This window comes from Neofelis nebulosa, chromosome 11, assembly GCF_028018385.1.
Source record: "Neofelis nebulosa isolate mNeoNeb1 chromosome 11, mNeoNeb1.pri, whole genome shotgun sequence".
Taxonomy (NCBI): domain Eukaryota; kingdom Metazoa; phylum Chordata; class Mammalia; order Carnivora; family Felidae; genus Neofelis; species Neofelis nebulosa.
Genome location: NC_080792.1, coordinates 47,072,216 through 47,092,602, shown reverse-complemented (window position 1 = coordinate 47,092,602; position 20,387 = coordinate 47,072,216). Strand labels below are relative to the sequence as shown.

Below are 20,387 nucleotides of genomic sequence, written 5' to 3'. Positions count from 1 at the left end.
TTGGGAGCTCCTGTCATGTCAACTGTCCACTGGAAGCTGAGCAGCTGGAGTATCAGCATCACCTCTGTCATCCAACCCACACTTTGAGTATGTCTATTCTTCTCAGAAGTGCTTTTCTGAAAGTGCCGTTTGGTGTGGGGGATCCAGATGCCAGCCGGCCCTCGTTCTCCACCTCCTATCTCTGTGTCTGTTTTCACCCGTCATGGGGCAGAGACAGGACCCGCCTGTGGTTGCACTGTTCTTGGAGAATGCACTCACCCTGAAGCACTGGTGAGCAGCGTGTCTTCACGGAGGACTTTGTGGACAGAGATAGGTTGACCTTGCTCAGTCTTCAACAACCAAACCAAACCAACAAACTAAAACTTGGGAATATGCATTAGGCACTTCTGGTCTCTACAGTCTTACTTGTCAGCCACACAACTGGGCTTGTTGCCTACTCTGGCCCTTCCTTCTCTAATGCAGATTCTAGTCTTTCTGGTTCTTCCTCAAGAACAATGCAGATTCCTTGTCTTATCTTATGTCCAGAAATCTAATTATCATCTTTTGCTATATGGGCAGACTTTTGGACCCTCGATCTCCAACCCAAGTAGCTTAGCAAAGATTTCTTGCTCTAAAACGCAGCATTCTCTGGTACATTGAAATTTCCTTGACTGATTTACCATGAGATTGCAAAGCAGAGCTGACTTTTGTGTCATTGGTATAGCATGCTTCAGAGAGACAGCCTGCATTAAGGTGGGACCCCAGGGCCAGAGGTGGCAATGTTGGCCTGAGAACGTAAGGCCTGCTCTCTACCCTCTTCTTCTTACCTTGGATTTCCTGACCGCTGAAGCAAGGAGAGAATGGGAGAGGTCAGAGTTGAACTTCCTGTGGGCATGGCCAAAGTGATCTTCTCTCCACCTTAAGAGGCCAAGAGGTCTAATTTGGTACGACACCATTATAGTGCCCGGGCCATGGTAGGTACTCAATAAAAATATCTCCATTTCCCCCCAGTCACAATGGACATTGCCTTCACTCTCCACAACCCTGATCAAATATTAGCCAAGACAACAAGAAACCTGTGGTCAGGCTCGTTCTCCAGGGGCATCCACACTTTGCCATCCCGTGGTCAAAGAAACCCCCTTGGCATGAGATTGGCATATACAGAAAGCCTTGGGTACATTTCGCTTTCACAAAATAACACTCACCCTCTTGTTTCTCCGAGCTAAACGGCATGATGATTCTCAATGGAATCTTTACAATTCTCTCTGGGAAATTTGAATGCCTCTTGTAATTTAGTTAAACAGCTTTTAGGTATCACAGAGAAACTTGTTACTGAGGCAGGGAAAGTGGATCCCCATCCTCGATACTGTGGAACCTCTTACTGTCCATCTGGGGCTTCTTGTAGCCACATGACTTGGTCTTTCACCAAACTGCAGTGAAGGGACAATCAATACATGAGCTCTCACACCATTTGCTGCTGCTCTGTTTACTGTTCCTTTATTTACATAACTAGAGATTCAACATCCTAACATGTTTTGCAAGCTGTCATGACATGAGAAGCTAGTAATCTGCTATATTTTGCTTGCTAACATATTTTTGACATATTTTAGCTTTTGATTATAAGATTGCATCTTTGCCTGCTACCATCTGTCTCGACTCAATGGAACTCTGGCATTTACAAAAACAGTGGGGTGTAGTATTTCTTATATACTTGAACTCTACCAGAAACATGCTATTTTCAGTTTTAACCAATATGTCATGCTTTCACACGCGAGGTCTGAAATGTTCGCTATCTTGCAAGATCTGCCAGGGATAAGGAACAAATCTTCGCATCCAATTTGGCTGAGATGAGAACTATATTAATGAGGCGAAGGAAGCGGTATCCAGCTTCTAAACAGAGGTGGCTTTTTATGTGGTTTATATCCTCTCAACTAGGCTTATCCCTTTATCAGCATGATTAAGATCTTCTGTGGAAATACATCTTCTTTTGGACTTTGTAACCTCCCAGTGCCTGACTTTCTTGAGGCATATATTTCAGTGTGAAATAGTTATCCCACATTTGGCAATAAGGCATTTTACTACATGGAGTCCTTTTCTGATTCTTATCTTTACTCATTAGGGAAAATTACCCTGGGTTTGACCCAAAGGATTAGCTCGGTTCCTGCCTCTGCTGACAACACTAGACTGTGCAACACACAGAAATGTGACATTGTATTCAAACAATGTGTTGGAGGAAAGGCAAAAAAAAAAAAATGCACAGGCCTAACATGCATTTATTCAACACCAAGCTTAAATGAATTTATTATGCTCCTGGATTATACCCCATAGGCCAAGAAGCTGTCAACTATTGACATTTTCTTTTCTCTCCATGTTCTGAGTTGAGTGTAAATATATTTGTCAAGGGAATATAGTGCATGCTCAGTATATGCCCATTTCATCAGAAGGAAAGCTCTTATTATCTGTAATCACAGTCGACATCTTTGTTGCTTTAAGGAAGGAATGGGCTGTAGCTTGGATTTGCATATGGATCTGGTACTTTTCAGATGCAGCTTGGAATGCTGTTTTCCCCTTCCCTTTGAATGTGCATAGATTAGCTGTTTCTAGTGCAAGACTCCAATAATGATAGAGAAATGATTTGGGTCAGTCTGGCGTGGACCACGTCTAGTTGATTTTCTGCCTTTCAGCATGCTGCTGATTGTCCAGGAGCAGCTGACTGTAGGATTTTGGAGCTAAACACATCAACTGGGATCATTGTCATTGAAGAGATCAAAGAGGAAGGCATTTTGGACACTCAACGCCAATGTCTTGTAGCTACAAATCAAGTCCAGGCTGACCAGGGTCCTGGATGCCCTTCCTTATTTAGTTAATGAGGATGGTGGCCATTGCTGAACTAAGAAGCAAGGCTGAGATGGAGTATCCAGGTAATTGTTATAGTAGGTTTCTGGGGAGCAGGGATCTTGTCTTTCCCCCTCATCCTCTGTGCCTGGCACAGAGTGGGCAAACAGCACAGGGGGATATATCAAACTAAGATGGACCGAGCACTCCAGTCAAGCTATTAATTCATCTACATGTGCTTAACTGAACTTCTGTGAGGTGGCTTCACTGAGGATGGGTAAAAAAAAAAAAATACAGAGAGCAGATTCCCTGTCCTTGGAAGACTTCTGCTCCAGCTCGGAAGGCAAAACTGGTTTTCAAGGAAGACATTAATTGCTAAGGTAGGTTGTAAGTGCAATAGGAATTTCTAGAAAGGAAGTGATGGTACAGTTTGGGGTGGGATTCATGGAGGAAGAGGGGGTTGGGTTTGTGACCAGAAGACTGCACAGAGTTTTGGTAGGTGGGGAGGAAGTAGGAAGAGCGTGTGAGGGGATGGAATATATTGAAGTGAATAATAAAAGAAAGGAACGATCTAGACGTGCAAAGGAGAATGCTTTGACTTGACCCACTGAAACCAGTTGAAGCTGGATGGGAAAGACTGCTGGGTAGTTGGGCAAGGTTAAAACACTCTTGAAGGCCAAAGAAATATGTATCTTCTGTGGAGGATAATAGACCATTACTCCAGGGCTTCATAAACAGGACACACGGTAAAAGAGTTGCATTTTAGAAAGACTGTGAAGGAGTAGTGATGTGATGGACTCAGAGGGTCAAGAGGTGCAATGGAGAAAGAGCAGTGATTCTAGAATCAACAAAAAAAGAGCCTATCTTAAATAAAGATAATATTTAAAGCAGCAACTTTCTTATACAGGGCATCTAACATACTTTAGGTATTTTTAGCCACTGATAGTCACAGTGGCAAAAATTCTACAAAAACTTGTAAAGATTCAAATTAAAGAAGGAAATAAGTGGGCGCCTGGTTGGCTCAGTCGGTTGAGCGTCCGACTTCAGCTCAGGTCATGATCTCACGGTTCGTGAGTTCGAGCCCCGCATCAGGCTCTGTGCTGACAGCTCGGAGCCTGGAGCCTGCTTCGGATTCTGTGTCTGCCTCTCTCTCTGCCCCTCCCCTGCTCATGCTCTGTCTCTCTTTCTGTCAAAAATAAACATTAAAATTAAAAAAAAAAAAAGGAAATAAGTTTCAGAAAAGCAAAGTAAGTTGTTCTGGGTTACATAGCTAGCAAGTGGCAGGAAAAGATTCACATTCTATCAAAACTGTGCCCTTTTTCACTACTTACTCTGGGAACCATCGGTATTTGTTGAATGAGAAAATGATGTGAAGTAAATGTTTTATAAAGACTAACATGGCGGCCACATACAAGAAGGGACTCGTACGGGGGGCGAGGTCAGAGGTATGTAGACAAGAAGGGTCTCCCTAGGGTCTTGTCGTTGGAAATAGAAAGGAGAGGATAAACATGAGAAATCTTGCCAAGCAGGAACGTGGCACCATGTGACTGATGTTTAAATTATTGAAAGGCAGGGGAGAATGGGGACTGGGTGGGGGTGGCAGAAAGAAGGACACTAGTGACCTTGGGAACACATTTTCAGTAAAAGGATATTGATGGAAGACAGCCTGGCAGGTGAGGAAGGAGTGAGTCAGTGGTCAGGAAATGGAGGCCACAGATTTGAGAAATTGGGAAGAAAATGAAGGAAACAAATAGAACAGTCTTGTGAGGAAGCCTCAGGGTCAAGAAGAAAAAGGTTTGTTTTTTTCTTTTTAAGAGAGGAATCCTGTGTGCATTTGAAGAAAAGAGGAAGGTATGCAGATAGGAGGCAGATATTAAAGGAACTAGAGGAAGAGGGGCTTCTGTATGTGAAAGGGTTCAGAAGAGCTGGAGTGGGGTGGGGGTGAGACTTATGGGATTGCCTGATAGAACTTTCCACCATGAGAAGAATGTGCCACATCTGTGCTGTTCCACACAGCAGCCACCAGCCGCATATTGGCCACTGAACACTTGAAATGCTCCTAGAGAGGCTGAGAAACTTGAATTTTAAGTATTAATTTAAATTAGTTTAAATCTAAAAAGCCACATATTTAAATAGCTAGCGGCTACTCTGTTGGACGGCGCATGACCCTTAGCGAACCAAAGATTTTTGTCTCCTGTAGAAGAGAACTAAAATCTTCCTCTGGTTCAGGAAAGGAGGGCAGGGAGGGAGACAAACCAGGGATGTTTCACATGCAGGGGGAGAAAAAATAACTTTGCTTCTGCCAGGCAAGCTTGACTTTCTTGCTTATGCCTTGGTGATAGCCACATTATTAGCTCGTTAGATCAGGTGAGACCGCCTGAGTTTTGAAGCATTTGAAATTCACATCCCCATGTAGATGTCGTGCTCGGAATTGTAGTCTGCACTGACCAGATGAATTGAAGAATTGCTAAATCTCCCATGGTACTACCAATATTCACTCTCAGTCTGGCTGCGTATCTTGATCAAGATGCTCCCCGTTCATGTGAGACAGAGATGGAGAAGACTCTAGTAAGTTCCTTGGGTTGAAGGCCATTTTTTGGATAGCTTTTCCTGGTGTCTGAGTAACAACAAAGCCATTCTCTGATTTCCTAGTGCCCATTCTGCTTCCACATCTCATGGTTGCTTTCAATCTGGATATTTTAAAGGCCAAAGGAGGTGATTCCCCTCAGAATGATTTCACTTAGACTTAGCAGAAGTTTTCTTGAAGAATTTCCCATCTAGAGAATGGGGTGTATGTCCTATCCTGTATTCTGCAGGTAAACAAAGAGAGAGCCCCAAACTGGCATCCATTGTTGCCCTGAGATAGCATAGCCGTTATCATTTCATCGGTGTGCTCTCCCCTAGATCGTGGTGTGTGTTGTTTGGGCTGCTTTTCATAGCCTCCGCAGCTGGGAATTCAAGATGCTATACTTAGGCAGAAGTCCATGAAGGAATTAATTGATATGAGCCAGAAGTTGATTGCCATTTAAGTACTCAGCCTCCACCATTGCCAAGTTTCCCTCTTTGCAGAAAGAACTGAGCTTGCTTGCAAACTGGCTCATTCAGGATGTGAGCATAAGATGGAATTCAACCTTTAATATGCTGCAACACCTGTTTGGAAATAAAGGGGCTCTGTGCTTTTCCCCCCAAGGAGTTGACAGCTGACTTCATTACCAAGGAATCTGGCGGAGATGGTCATGGCTACTCCTCAGCCTCCAGAGGCTCTCACCCAGGAATGCAGTGCCAGCCAGACCTGAGTGTTGGGAACCTTCCAGAAACCCATGCTGGGTCATTTTGCCCTAAATCATCCCTCTTCCTTGGACTCCAGGAGTTTTCAGTATGTCTGGTAGAGCTCCCTCCACACAAGGGAGATGGTGAGAGGCTCTGGCCTGCCGGAGCAGAGTGGAGAAGCATTTGCAGGTGTTCTCTAGTGGGATCTGGATTTCCAAACTTCCTTTCTCAAGGGTTCTGCAATGTCGCACCCCCAAAGGCAGAGCTGCCATGCTCTATAGAGTGGAACTTGAGGGTTCATTGGAGTCCTTGTCCAGGTTCTGGAACAGACCCAGTGCTGCTCCAAGGAGCCTAATAAGTCTGTGGCGGGGGGATCCCCAAAGGCTGCCTCTGATGCCACTTCCTTCCATTTGGGCTGGAACCCTGACTACACTTATCAGCTTTCAGTGTAGAATGTCAACCCATTTATTTGCACGATCCCCAAAGCACATTAATCTGGCCTCCATTAACAACACAGAATATAGCATCATCTGACTCACAACAGAGAATTTTGTACTTTCTGCTATTTGTTACCCATCATCATTTTAAAAAAATCTGTTTGAAATCTAAATGTCCAGGAATGGGAGTAGACTTACAGAGAGCACATCCATTCGGGAGATTGCTGCTCAGCCTGACCGCATAAACGTGGAGGCTGCAGAGGAGCTTTGAAAGTGCGTGCGATACCAATTTCAAACAAAGCATAACTCAAACTCTTATATACCAAAACCACACAATTATTTTAAAACAGACATTTTAAATAGTTGGGGATGACAATAATTAGAAAAAAAGAATCATCGATGCCAAAGGTCAAAATCGGCCATCCAAGAGCCGGACCTGGCCTGAAAAGTGTGTCTCATATGGCCCACACAGTGGGGGGCAGCAGAGTTTGAGTAAAAAATGGAGTAGGTTGCCAACGTTTAGAAACTGGCACATGGCACTTACCCACCCGGATTGCTGGCTTCTCCTGAGACATTGGGCAATCTGGCCTCACAGGCTGCTTTCCCTCCAGGCGACAGTTGGGGCAGGTGATGGGGCATTTGCTCTCCAGGTCATCAGAGTCCCCACTGGGCCCGATCTCTCTCTCTCTCTCTTTCTCTCTCTCTCTCTCTCTCACTGTGTTTGCAATCCTGGACCAGGTGTAAGGGTGGTGAGTTTCTGCATCATTTCCCTCTTTTCCCTAAACTCAGTATTGGTTATTGTGTTCCTTTGGAGTTAAAATCATCATTACAGGCCCAGTTATAAAAGGTAATGTTGAGGGAAGAAGAGTCTGAGACCCATGCTACTTCTCTACTCCTTGCATGTTCTTTTCAAATTTCCGGTCCTGGGTCCAGCACACTGGCCTGAGAATGTTAGCTCAGCCCACGGGTTCTCAACCGTGGCTGTGCTGGAGTTGTCTGGGGCACTTCTGATGCCCGGGTTGCATTCTGGACCAATTGAGTCAGACTCTCCGGGAGTGCAGTTCAGGCAGTGGAGCTTTTTGAAGTCCCCTAGGTGATTGCAATGTAAAAGGTCCTTGAGAAATCATAGGAAACTTCACATTAGAGCAGTTTCCCAACCTTAGCACTATTGATTGACATTTTGGGGTGGATGATTCTTCGTTCTGGGGCCCCTGTGCTGTGGATTGTGGCATGTTTGTGGTGTCTCTAGCCTCTACCCATAGACCCAGTAGCATTCTTCCAGAGGAGAAGCATGGCATTAGATCATAAAATTATAGTCAGTAAGAGTGGCTTTTATACTGGCCCCTGCTGGTACATCAGGTCTTCCAGAAACTTCTTTGGGAATGAAGTACTAGGGGACAAAAATCTCTCTTAAGAAGCTGGTATAGGGGTGCCTGGGTGGTTCAGTCGGTTAGGCATCTGACTTCAGCTCAGGTCATGATCTCACAGTCTGTGAGTTCAAGCCCCATGTCAGGCTCTGTGCTGACAGCTCAGGTCCTGGAGCCTGCTTCAGATTCTGTGTCTCCCTCCCTCTCTGCCCCTCCCTGTCGTGTTCTTTCTCTCTCTCTCAAAAATAAATAAACATTAAAAAAGATTTTTTTTTTTCAAAGAAGCTGATATATTCCTGCCCTTCTGTTCATTTTTTTTCTCCCTTTACTACTAGGAAGGTCAACGTCAATACTAAAACACATTCAAAACCAAAACTGAAGCACAAAAAAGGTAACTACTTAGTGTATTTCCTTCTCTCTGCCTGACTCTGATTTTCCTGATAACATTTTGTTAATCTTTAAGCTGACTTATGTTCCTCGGAATGAAGTAGGAAATAAGGCACCAAGCACCACACACTGCTTAGTAGTCATGACCCAATGAACCATTGGTTGTAAGGAAGGACCTACTACACTTTTTTAAAGTTTATTTATTTTTGAGAGAGAGTGCAGACACTAGTGGGGGAGGGGCAGAGGGAGGGAGACAGAGGATCCAAAGCAGGTTCTGTGCTGACAGCCGAGCCCCAGGTGGGGCTTGAACCCACGAACCGTGAGATCATGACCCGAGCTGAAGTTGGACGCTTAGCTAGCTGAGCCACCCAGGGTGCCCCAGGACCTGCTACATTTGAATGACCTTGTACTCACCAGAGGATCAAGCATGTGGAGCAAGGAAGGGTCAGCTCCTTTGGCCTCGAGCTTTGTCGGGGAAGAGGCTGAACTGTGCATGTTGGAGGAGCCCAGTGGCCAGCCGTGTGACAGCCTCTAGGAGAATGAACACCAGCCTCTGCTGTTTACTAGAAAGTCTGGGAAGTCCCTTAGAAGCAAGGCTGTGAAAGGCAACTTGGGATCCATCCCTGGGATAATACCATCACCTGCTTTCCATGAAGAGCAGCTTACTTTTAGTGAAATATAACCCATTCGTTAATAACCAGCAGTTTTAAAGCCTTTAAAAAATCATTATTAAGTGTGGCTATTTCATTTTAAATGCAAAATCCTTGAATAGACCAGAGATCTTAATTTTTTTTAAATATAGCTGAGTATTTTAATTATGAATGTACTTGCATATTCTCAGCATACTTCATTATTTATGGAGCTGGTGAAAAAGCTTTTTAATTAAATAGCATGCTGGCAATCCATTGTGAAATGTATAGATGTAGGTTTTCCTACCATTAAGAAACTAAATACACACATGAAACACTGGCCAGCACACATACTTTCACACCATGAGGTATTTGTTTCTGAATGATCTTAAAGTTTGACCAATTTTTTTTCTTTATTGGTAACAAAATAAATGGTATAATTTTCCAGCACTCTGCATGGTTATTCACGTTCAATGCACTCAATTAATTTGGAAATGGGGTAGAGCAGTGGTTCTCAAAGTGGGGCCCCCACACCTGGAGCAGAAGCATCACCTGGGAACCTCCTGGAATTGCACAATTTGGAGCCCCACCTCAGGCCTACTAAATCAGCAATTCTGAGCATCAGGTGGGCGCCCTGTGATGTAACAAGCCCTCCAGATGATGCTGACGCAGGCTACGGTTTGAGAATGGTGGGGGGGTGAGCAGTCTGGGTTTCATGCATGGGGGCCCTCGCTGACAGAATAGAGTAAATCGGGCCGTCAGTCTCCCCATCAAAAAAGTACTGTTGAGGATTCTCTCTTGTTTAAGGTTTAAAGGTCTGCTTGAGGTCCTCAGAGTTTCAAAGAGGTTAAAAGAGTCGTAGTAAGTGAAATATCTGAAGCACGATGTGGTTGAAAGTTGCCCATCAATATCAGGTATATACTTACCAATTTTGACTCAACATGTATCAGGACTCAACTCACACATGGCCATTCTCTCCTTTCCCCAAACAAAAAGGCTCTGACATTGGAGCTGCTGCTCATTCCCCATTTTGTTGCAGGCTGTGAGGCCAGCTCTCTTCCAGAGGCACCCCATGCCTGTGTCAAGGCCGATGAGCAGGCTGTGTTACTTCCCCTGGCCAGGGGAGCCAAGGCCAGAAGGCGGAGCGATTTGGAGAAGGCCACACCGGGAGTCAGTGCCAGAGCTCGAACCAACAGCCGCCTGGCTCCCTGCTCTGTGCTTTGTCTTCTGAATGAACAAAGCTGCTTCTTAAGTACACATAAGCCAAACTGCCTTTCAAATTGCAGCCATCTACTTCGAGTTCAGATTTGCACAGCATGACATGAATTGGGCTGCAAATTATGCAGAAAACAGCCATCACATCCATCTGTGATGTCAGAATCCTCCAGTACAATGTGACCTGGTAGTATCTGAGGGAGGAGGAGTATATTGGGTCTGATTCTTTCCCGATGCAGTATGATGAATCTCCTCGCGGCTGCATTTGGTCCAGTGTGAAAAGGTTAAATATGATCGAGGTTATCCTGTGATATGTTCAAGAGCAGATTTCACCTCCAAGGGTGCAGGCGATTAGATTTTTTTAATGGTAGAGTAACTGGAAAAAGAAAACACACAAATACACTCATACCTAATGGTAAACTGAATTTATTTCCTCTTGGAAAACAATTCCAGTAATCTCCAGGTTCAGACCGCAGAGTAAACATTAATAACAGTAACATACAGGTTAGTTCAACTGATTCAAGAATTTGGCTGTGTGAAATCATTAAGGAAAACCTTGAACACTCAAAGCTTCAAATGTATCCAGGAAAAAAAAAATCTTTGACAGTCTACATAACAACTATTGCATATATAGTGATGCTACCTGTCACATTGCAAGGCTTACAAATATATATACGGGCCTTATCCAGCTGTGGGGTTCTGTTTTGTGAGAACATCTCTTCATGGTTTGCAAGAATCTTCAGCAATAAAAAATAGTCTTGGATTTAACCGTTGATATACCAAAAGAGAAATTCTAGGCTTAAGTGTAAATAAAAGGAAGTCCAAACATAGTCTCATTTGTAAGTTGTTTTAATCTGTCTTCCTCGAAAATACTTTCTCTTAAGCCGTTTTGCTCACATTTTTTTTTTTTAAATCCTGCCTGAACAGGGCCCAAGTCCACTTGTCTTTATAAGACCATTTTAGTATCAGACGACATAATACATGTGCAACACTTTATATACAAGGAGTCTATCCGGTGCTCAAAAGTTCAAACACATGAACATCCAACAGTTTGATAATACAAGTTTTATGGTACAATACAATGTTTCTGAATATTATACATTAACAATGAAAGTTTCGTGCAAAGAGTAAAACATGTTCCCTTTTTGTGCCACAAAAGTAATTCTCCTTGAGAGACGGAACTTGCACTAACTGCTGTGTTGGGTCATCGTATGATTCTGTAAAGAAAAAGAAAAAGGGAAAAAAACACTTAAGCGATCTTATTGTCATCAGACCAAGTAGCCATACATGCTGGTGGATTGAGAATGACGTGAACTGTGTTTCTGCACGCTGCCGGATAGGTGCTTGCCGGGCCCCTGACCCCTCGCTGCCCCCAGTGAGTACCATGGCGGGGAGAGGCAGGGCCAGCGGCCTGTGGGAGGTGAGATGGTTGGCCCATGCCTTTCCTCTTCTCTGCCTCTGCCAGGCCTTCCCAGAAGACCCTCCCACCTGCCGTCCCTTCCTACCAAAACAAGACCTGCTTTTCAAAGACCAGGATAGCACTGTTTTCACAGTTTTATTTATCTGTGCATTATTTCCATTACAGATGCTTTTGTTCTCATCGCTCTCAGGTGGGAACGTCTTGACAGCAGAGGCTCTATCTGTCCCTGAATATGGCCTGTACAGGCAAGGGCTGCCTGGCCAACAACACACAGAGGGGGCAGGAAGCTTCCCCAGCTCCTCTCCTGGGGGGTGGGCTTGGGGCTGTCACAACATGGCTCAGGAGCACATCATAACAGCTGCACCCACCTCCAACCCCCGCGGAAGCAGCCTTTGCTGTACTTTGGTTGTCTCCTCTCCATCCACACGGTGCGTTCCCTTTCTGAGTGAACAACCTCCTCCTCCACTGGGGGAGAGCCCCAGACCAGGGACATTCATTCGGAGCATAAGTCTGCAGAGGGCCTGATTTCCACCTTTCCTCCTCTGCACTGTCCCTGAGCCGTGATGTCCCATCTCTGAGCTTACACACCCTCCCCTGACGCGTCTCTTCTGCTCAGAACCTTGACGTCTAGCTCGAGATACAACCACTTCCATGCTCCTCTCATCTAAAACCAATTTCTCCCTCCTCTGCTCTCCTCGTGCATTTGCAGCGCTCATAGAGTACATATCTGAGGTCTTGTCTTTGGTTATTTGTAGGCCTGGCTCTCTCCCTATGTCAGAAATTCTGGTATTCATTCATTCATTCCTTCACAAACATCTGCTGAACACTTGTATCACCACCTGGCGCAGCCCACAGCATTGCAGTCATCGTAAAGACGCGGCCAAGTGAATGACTAGCTAGCCAAGGGCTACTGAAGGGAATGGGATGGTCCCTGCCTTCGTGCCTTCCAAGTGCTCACAGTCTAAAGAAGAAAGTCGCACGGGCACAAGATGGCAGAGCAATATGGAAGAACTGTATCAGAAATGAACACAGAAATGCCATGATCACACCTAATATTGCTTAGCCTTTGGAGTAACGTGTGTAATGTGACATTTGAGTTGATGCTGGAAACATGAAAGGACACTGGGGATATACGGAGGGCACTCTGGGCCACCAGGCTCCCATAACTGAAGGCAATGAAGCGAGAATACACAAGGTATGTTCGTGGACCTGTAACTCGTTCAGATTGGATGGAGTCTCCTACAGTGTCCTGAACCAAGAGTACTGATGAGAAGGGAAGTTGGACGGTAGCTTGGGGCCTGGTTACGGAGAGCCTTCTGCACCTTGCTAAGGAGTTCAGGCTGGGTCATGGAGGTGAACAGGTGCTCTGGAAGTTTTTAAAGCAGAGTTTTTAAGCCTTACAGATCTTTGCTATCTCTTCATCCTCCATGATTAGCAAATTGCCTGCTCTGTGAATACTACTGAATGACCAGACACTTGCCCGGTGGGGGCCCAGAGCACCAGGCTTCCCCTTCTCCATTTCAAACTTAGTGCATTTTTGAAGCCTGGCAACCAGTAAGATGAGGAACCTTATTTCACTCTCCCTTATTGAAAGCATACCTATTGTTATTAATGCAGTGGAAGATAAGCCTGGATCTTTTTTCCTACTTAGTAGCACTAGCCTAACAGTGCATACAGGAACAGATGATTTTTATGCCAAGCCTTTTTTTCTTTGTATTGATTCTAAATACTTCTGAAAATTATTTTTCACCAATAGGTAGACAGAAAGAGTAATCAAAATACCGAGGAGACTAAAAAACTTTCCTATTTCCTTAAAAATGAACACAGTGATGATCAGAGTTTATAAACAATACAAAAGTTCATATGTTCAAAATACCCTATCTGAGCCTTTTGTTGTCTCAAAGGGTCAAGTCTGATCGGGTTTTTCGTTTATGACAAAAGTTACCTAAATGATAGGACACCGATGGACAATGGATTTTTTTAAACCAAAGTTAAACAAACAAATTTAATAACATTAGTTTTAAATGCTTAAGTGCTTACAAGAGACATTCCATATTTGATAGGATTCTGGAGGTTAATAAAGGAAGATATATTGCAATCGCTCCAGTGTTTTGGTGCGCGCCTCTATTCAGATACTGCAAGACGAAAACCTAACATGAATTGGCTGTAACAGTTGGCAATAGTTGTGTCTCAGATGCTTTCATCCTAAACCAAAGCCATAGAAGCCTCTTCAGAGGTGCAGAGAAATGAACAAATACATGTGAATTACTTATTACAACAGACTGAAGTCGCTACTATAAAGGATTTATGCTTTTCATATGACCAGAGAAGAAGATAGATCATTTGAGAGAAAGACAAGATTACGGCTTGGGAAATTCAAGCTTACACAAAAATAAAGAGCCCTAATACAAATAATGTGTAACTGGGAAATCTGGCACGGGACACGGTAAAGGCAGCAAGTTCTCTTGGTGTAGAGATGCCTGCATATGATTGACATTATTGTCATTTTTTTCCTTCCTTTTTTTTTTTTTTTTTGGCTCCTGCTCAACTGAGGGTGCAGTTAAGACAGGCTCCTGGAGTCCCGTGTCCACCCCTAGTAGTGACTGTCAGGATGGGAAGTGGGAATTCTGGTAGGCAGTCTTGGGTAAGGCATATTTGCACTGAAAACAAAAGAAACCCAGTTCTCAAAGGCTTTCCCGCACCACCTTCAAGGAACCCTGGGCCGTGTCTGTCCCCTCACCCCTATGCTCTATTCTGAGTCACTGAAGATAGAAATGGCCCAATTTCATTTTCTGAAGGAAGGAATGGGTGTCTGAACTGCATAGGTTGGGCTGACTTTAAGGACTGGAGGAAAAAGGCTCAGAGTGTGAGTCTCCAGACTTCACTGAAGATCCTGCGTTAAGAGAAACAAGAAGTTGCTTCATGGGAGCCTTCTTTTTATTTATTTATTAACAAGTGTTTTTTAAGTTTATTTATTTATCTTGAGTGAGACAGAGACAGTGTGAGTGGGGGAGGGGCAGAGAGAGAGGGAGAGGGACAGAATGCCCAGCAGGCTCCACGCTGAGTGTGACGCAGGGCTCGAACCCACGGAACAGTGAGATAGATCATGACCTGAGCCGTTATCAAGAGTTGGATGCTCAACTGCCTGAGCCACCCAGGTGCCCCGAATTTTTTTTAAGATCATTGACACGGTTTCTTTAGAAAGGAAGAACCGGGAACAAGTGGGAAAGATGAACAGTGGGCAAGAGAGGCACTAAGCAGGAAGAGAGGGTTGGCCACGGGCCCTGCTCCCCCTTGCTCTGGCTCCGTCCAGGACACTGGTCCCGAGTCACCGCGGTACAACCGTGGATGCCCAGCAAGGAGGCTGTCAGCAAGCAGCCTTCTTCCACCTGAGAGTTTCGCGCTCTTTGGGTCCAGAGGAAACACTACACTCGAACAAAGCAGTGGGTCGTATCACTGCTTTTACACAGCAATTCACAGTCCCCAAAGTACTTTAATGCAATGACAGTTTATGGGGAAAAAGATCTGTTCCGATGAAGGGAAAGCGTTTTACATAATCGAGGAGAACACCAGTGCAAAGCGACGGGGGCATGTGAGGGGGTGACGACAGAAAAGGAAGTAGGAAGAGAAGAAAACTTCTGAAATCCCACCGAGAGCCATATTCTACTCTGCAAAAAGCCATCTCTTGGAGACCCCATGTCTAAGTAACTGAAAATTGCAAACCATTAATCCCAGTTATGAACAGTTGTTTTACACGAGGGGGGTTTGTGTTAAGGAAAAAAAAAAACCCCAAAAAACAAAAACAAAAACCAAATCCACAGCACACCTTAAGCTTAAAAGAAGATCCATCTAGGTATGATACCTTAATAGCCAGGTTTCAAAAACCCACTCTCCTTACGGTAAAGGGCCCCATTTGGGAGGAGTGTGGTTTTTTTCCCCCCTATAAATGTGAAATTAAACTTGGAAAGCTAAAAACCAGACAAGGACCTTCAAAATTCCCTACTAGCACCGTGCATGCATCTCTTTTAAAATATGAGATGCCTTTCATTTTACAAGACTGGAATTCTCATCTTGGGCTTTGGCACGCTAACAAATGATTAATTCAGCCTCCTCCTTTCTGAGAGCTGACCACATTTACTGGTCAAACGGCTTAATCCTATTTAAAATGCAATCCAAGCAAAATATTTTTAAATAAAAAATAAAACCCCGTGATCTCCTGAAACTGTTCACCTCGGCCAAGTTACCCCATTTTCCCGCGATCTTGAGGTGAATCTGAATATTCGCACCAACAACAAGGATGAAGTTAAGCTTTGGAGGAAAGCCCAGGGGGAATCTACCTTCCCAGGGAGGAGGGTTTGAGTGCCCACCCCCAAAAGTTGTGGCCACAGATTGCCCTCACTTGTCCAAAATTTTGGCAGAGGTCACATCTCGTCTGGCTCTGTAACTCTCTTGTTGCCATCAGTAAAATGTTAAGTAGTGATGGTAATAAAAATAAAAACTGCGTTTGAATGGAAGTTTTGTGAGATCTGTTGATTCAAATATGTTAATCATTTTTACCATGACTTGCCTATTTATAGCCCTTTGTCTCAAACAAATTCTGACAAGCTTTTAAAAGTAAGAAAAAGAGCCAGCATGCTACTTTGAAAAGGAAAGAAAAAAAAAATAGAAATAACAAGCTTTCCACTAATTCACCATGCCATCAGGATCCTGAATTTAAACGGCAGTTGTATTCAATTTAAATGAGATGTTTTCCAACCAGATGAAATAGGAGGCAATTGTGGCTCTGTAACAATGCAAGGCGGGAAGAAATAAAAGAAATATAAAGATTAAGTGTGGCTGTTTCTTTCAACAGATGGTGACAGCACCATGGCGGCGTGTTGTTTTTTCTTTAGTTGAAGAATGCAAACATCCGTAATCAATCATCACTGATTAACTAATTATATTAGCCTTCCTTTTATCACTAGGGTTGGACCTTTATCTGTAAACACTATGGATAATCTGTATGCTCGTATTTTTCCAGAGGCATATTTCAGCACACATACAGTTACGGGCTGCACACAGAATTCTACATTACCGTCCACCTTTAAGCCCTACTGCTTTTTTTATTTTTTATTTTATTTTTTTTAAACAAAAGCAATTGGTTTCCAACAGGCTGGATAATAAGTCTTTTGACCTGCATTCTTCTTTGACCCATTAAGGTCACCCCTGTGCTCGGGCATATAGCTGACTTAGGAAATGCCTGCAAGTCCTACATTTCATCTCCTGCCCACTCAAAATAAAGCTTTCTTTAAATGTGTCTGTACGGGTCCCTGAAGGCCAAAGAGGCATCCCTGTAGTGGGCAATGGAGGGACAGAAGCTTCTGCCTTTATTAATGAATGCAGACCATTATGAGTCTGGCTGGCTCCTTCCCTGTTCCCAGAAGCATATACTGTACGTGACTTAAAATGCTAGAATATTGACACAAAGCGAGCCGGGCACCCCTAAGGAAAATTACTCCTTGGATATAATGTAGGCTCGTAACAGCTATTAGAGTACAAAATAAAACCCTCCGGGATCAAACTGACATATACCGCATTCCACCTAGTCCTCAAACATTAGAAGAATTTCTTTGTGAAGGCATTCTCAAGGACAGCATTAAACTGACTTTTGTAGCAATCTGCAACAGCTTTTTGGCTCAGAGCTTTTAGTACTAAATCTCTGGTTTGAATCAATACAAGTACTATATCTTCTACATTAATCAATACATTTGGTTCAATACATGTTCTATTAAATTATACTTTCTAATCAAGATTTTTACATTTCCACCCTCTCTCTTTTTCACCCCCAACTTCTTTTGCTAGCGAAATAGTTTTAAAAGTGTAGGCACCTCATGACGACGGGATACTGGGGTTTATTCCCCCCCACACGCTAGAGAAAAACTATGGCAAAGGGCAGCCTTTAAACGCCTTAATAAGGTTAATGGGATGTGAATGTAATAAATGAACATTTTCGAAGTCCAAACAACTACAGAAGTACTCAGAGTTTTAAATTAATTAAAACTGAAACTGCTACAGTGCTAGAAGTACCATTAGTAATGTTCTAAAAATTACACGGAAGACCCAAATCATCCAGAAGTACCAATTAGACCCCATTTTGCCACCCCAGAGTTTCCACTCTCCACAATCCATGTAATTCCTGGCTGGAGAAATTTTGGGTAATTGTGTTTCGTGAACCTTACCCGGGAACACGCAGGAACATATACATGGGTATGTGCAATTTTGTAAGATATGTTATATTTTAATGAATAGTCCTTAAAAGATAAATAATATTTCCCAAAGTGTTTTGGGACTCTGAAAACATAAATAGCCATTTTCATAGCCAGGAAAGCTGACTCATAATTTTTACTTTGGTAGAATTTACTAAAATGGGGTCCTACTCTTTTGTTTTGACACAGCAATGGCATTTCAGAAACTGTCATATGCTTTTGCCCCTCACTTTAATGCCATGAATGTTGCATCTATGATCATGTTTGCACTGACAGAATTTCCCTTTGTATTTTTTCACATGGTAATACCATCGCCATGAACTTGCAGAGACACAGGTGCATTTTCTTTTGACATTTAACAGTTCACATGGGCTTGGCCTGACATCTCAAAGCATTTTCTGGATGACACCAAGTCATATTAAAGCAAAATGTGAAAGGGTGTCATCAGAAGTGACCAGAAAAATACAAGATCTTAACGATAGAAAAGGACCATTAGGTTATTTAGTCGGTCCCCTTGCTAGAACAGAATTGTTTTATAAAGTTCGTACTCCAGGCTAATTTTAAGTGGTTCTGGCAATGACGTTTCCATCACATCTCCCATAAGAAATGATTTCACATTCTAGTAAATTTCACTGAATTACATTTTTATTGTTGTTGTTCTTTGAACATTCATGCTAAATAAGCCTAGAAAAGGATGGTCTGAGATAACCTTGAAGCATGCGGACATTGGCATGTTCATGAGTTTATGTTTAGAAGTCTTGGCCATATATTTGCAGCATTAAGCTCTTCTCTCTCATCCAAAGGAAACCAAAAGACAATCCAAGAAGCCATTTCTTAGTCATTACACAAAATGTGTCACTCAATTGCTTTGTTCTAGAGAGAAGCCTACAAATTAAATAGATTCTAGAAGGCCAGTGGGACTTGCCTTTCAACAGTCAACCCCAACACTATTGACATGTTGGGCTGGACAATTCCTTGTTTGGCAGGGGGTGGGGCGGGGGTTGTCCTCTGCACTGTGGGATGTTCAGCAGCATCTCTGGCCTCTATCAAAAACATGCCTGTTGTCGCAACCATAACTGTCTCTAGACATTGCCACGTATTCCCTGGTGGGGAAAACAATCACCCCCAATTGATGATCACTGTTTTACAGTGTTTTGAAAACACAATGAGTTTGCTGTGCCATGCTTGAGCATGCTGCTTAGCCTTCAGGCCAAGAGGTATCTCCTCCGCTAAATCTAAAAACAAACAAAAAGGATAGCAAAAGGGACACATACACTGCATGGGGCTATATCACATACCATCTTCAAATATAGTCAATGGGTGCGAGTGGGCGATTGTTGAGAACTTTTGGAAAGGATACGTAATATCCTTTGAGATATATCATAAATGGCATTGCTTGTATGAAGAATCGAGTGTCTCCAAAAATGTCCACTCATTCAGCAATGTGACATCCATGTACCATCAGTGAACAAAGGTAGTACATTTTCGTGGCAATTAATCAATGCCGTTTTAGGAATATTTGCAATCTAACAAAGGATCGATATTAAACTTAGAATTCATATATAAGGTATGAATAGTTGGACTATCTACTTTGAACAAACAGAAGAGCCGTCATCCTTAATTTGCTGATCTAGATTTAATAGCAGGCATCAATTATATGTGTAAGTAATGAATACGTCAGAGAACCAAAGAAATGATTTCAGAGCTGGGAGGGTCCTAGCAGCACCTGTTCTGATATCTCATTTTATAGATAAAGAAATTAAGACCCAGAGAGTATAAGCCAGCTTCCAAGGTCTTCTAGCTACTCTGGTGGCTCAGCTGGCTTTGGGTGTGAAGCAATTGCTGAGTGGCACTGGTTGATGTGTTCTAATCTCTGGGCAGGGCCGGCAGCAGAGATGGCGGACACCCACCCTCACGGCACTACAGCGAGGACGGGATGCTACGGGCCACAGAGAAAGGACACCTCACCTCTTGTGAGAGACAGTCGACTTAGTTCTCAGAGGAGTCACACTTGCCTGGTGCTGGAGTGATGAGGAGAAGGTTAGAAGGGAATGACGGGCACCAGAGGGAGAGTAAGCGTGAATCAGGCTGAGAATCGGGGGAGAGGGTGTAGACCATTCAGGACAGGAAGTCATCTGTAGGGCAGGAGATTGTTCAGGCTGGGCAGAGACGTGGGGAGCCCCTTCAGAAAGAGCCTCTTTTCGTTACAGGCGCTCTTTCTCACAACATCAAACCAAGTTGGGAAAGCCTATGGTGGTTAACACTGTCCCAAGAATACCCACCTATTTACCTTAGCCTTGGTCTAGGATGAGTCTTCTGAAGCCTAAGCAATGACTAATTTTCGAAATAATGCCATGTCCAAATTGCTAATGTAGAACAATTTTCTAGAATTTGGACAGTTAAACATCAGAGAAATAAAACAAGCCACTCTGGCCCACCAGTTTCAAAAGGGCAGTACTGCTCATGGGTCACACATGGGAAACGCTAACATCGTCATAATTTCATTTTTCATTGAAATCTTAGAAACGATAGTAAAATTTCAGTTGCTAGCTGACCCTTATCCGTTTCACCTACCTGCCAGGCTTACATTTTCCCATTTTGGA

General features: G+C 43.5%; 1 protein-coding gene across 4 annotated transcripts in view; it reads right to left on the bottom strand.

Moving 5' to 3' along the window:
- Positions 1-10,529: 10,529 nt before the first annotated feature.
- ZNF521 (zinc finger protein 521) overlaps positions 10,530-20,387 on the bottom strand; it is a 280,175-nt gene continuing 270,317 nt past the window's right edge. For 3 of the 4 annotated variants that reach the window (XM_058692473.1, XM_058692469.1, XM_058692470.1), the window contains 2 exons: positions 19,753-19,919; positions 10,530-11,336 (listed from right to left, as the gene is read on the bottom strand). In XM_058692473.1, coding sequence (XP_058548456.1) covers positions 11,324-11,336; positions 19,753-19,919 — 180 coding nt within the window. In that variant the 3' untranslated portion in view covers positions 10,530-11,323. The remainder of the gene's footprint in view (positions 11,337-19,752; positions 19,920-20,387) is intronic. The other variant, XM_058692471.1, reaches the window with a different exon arrangement.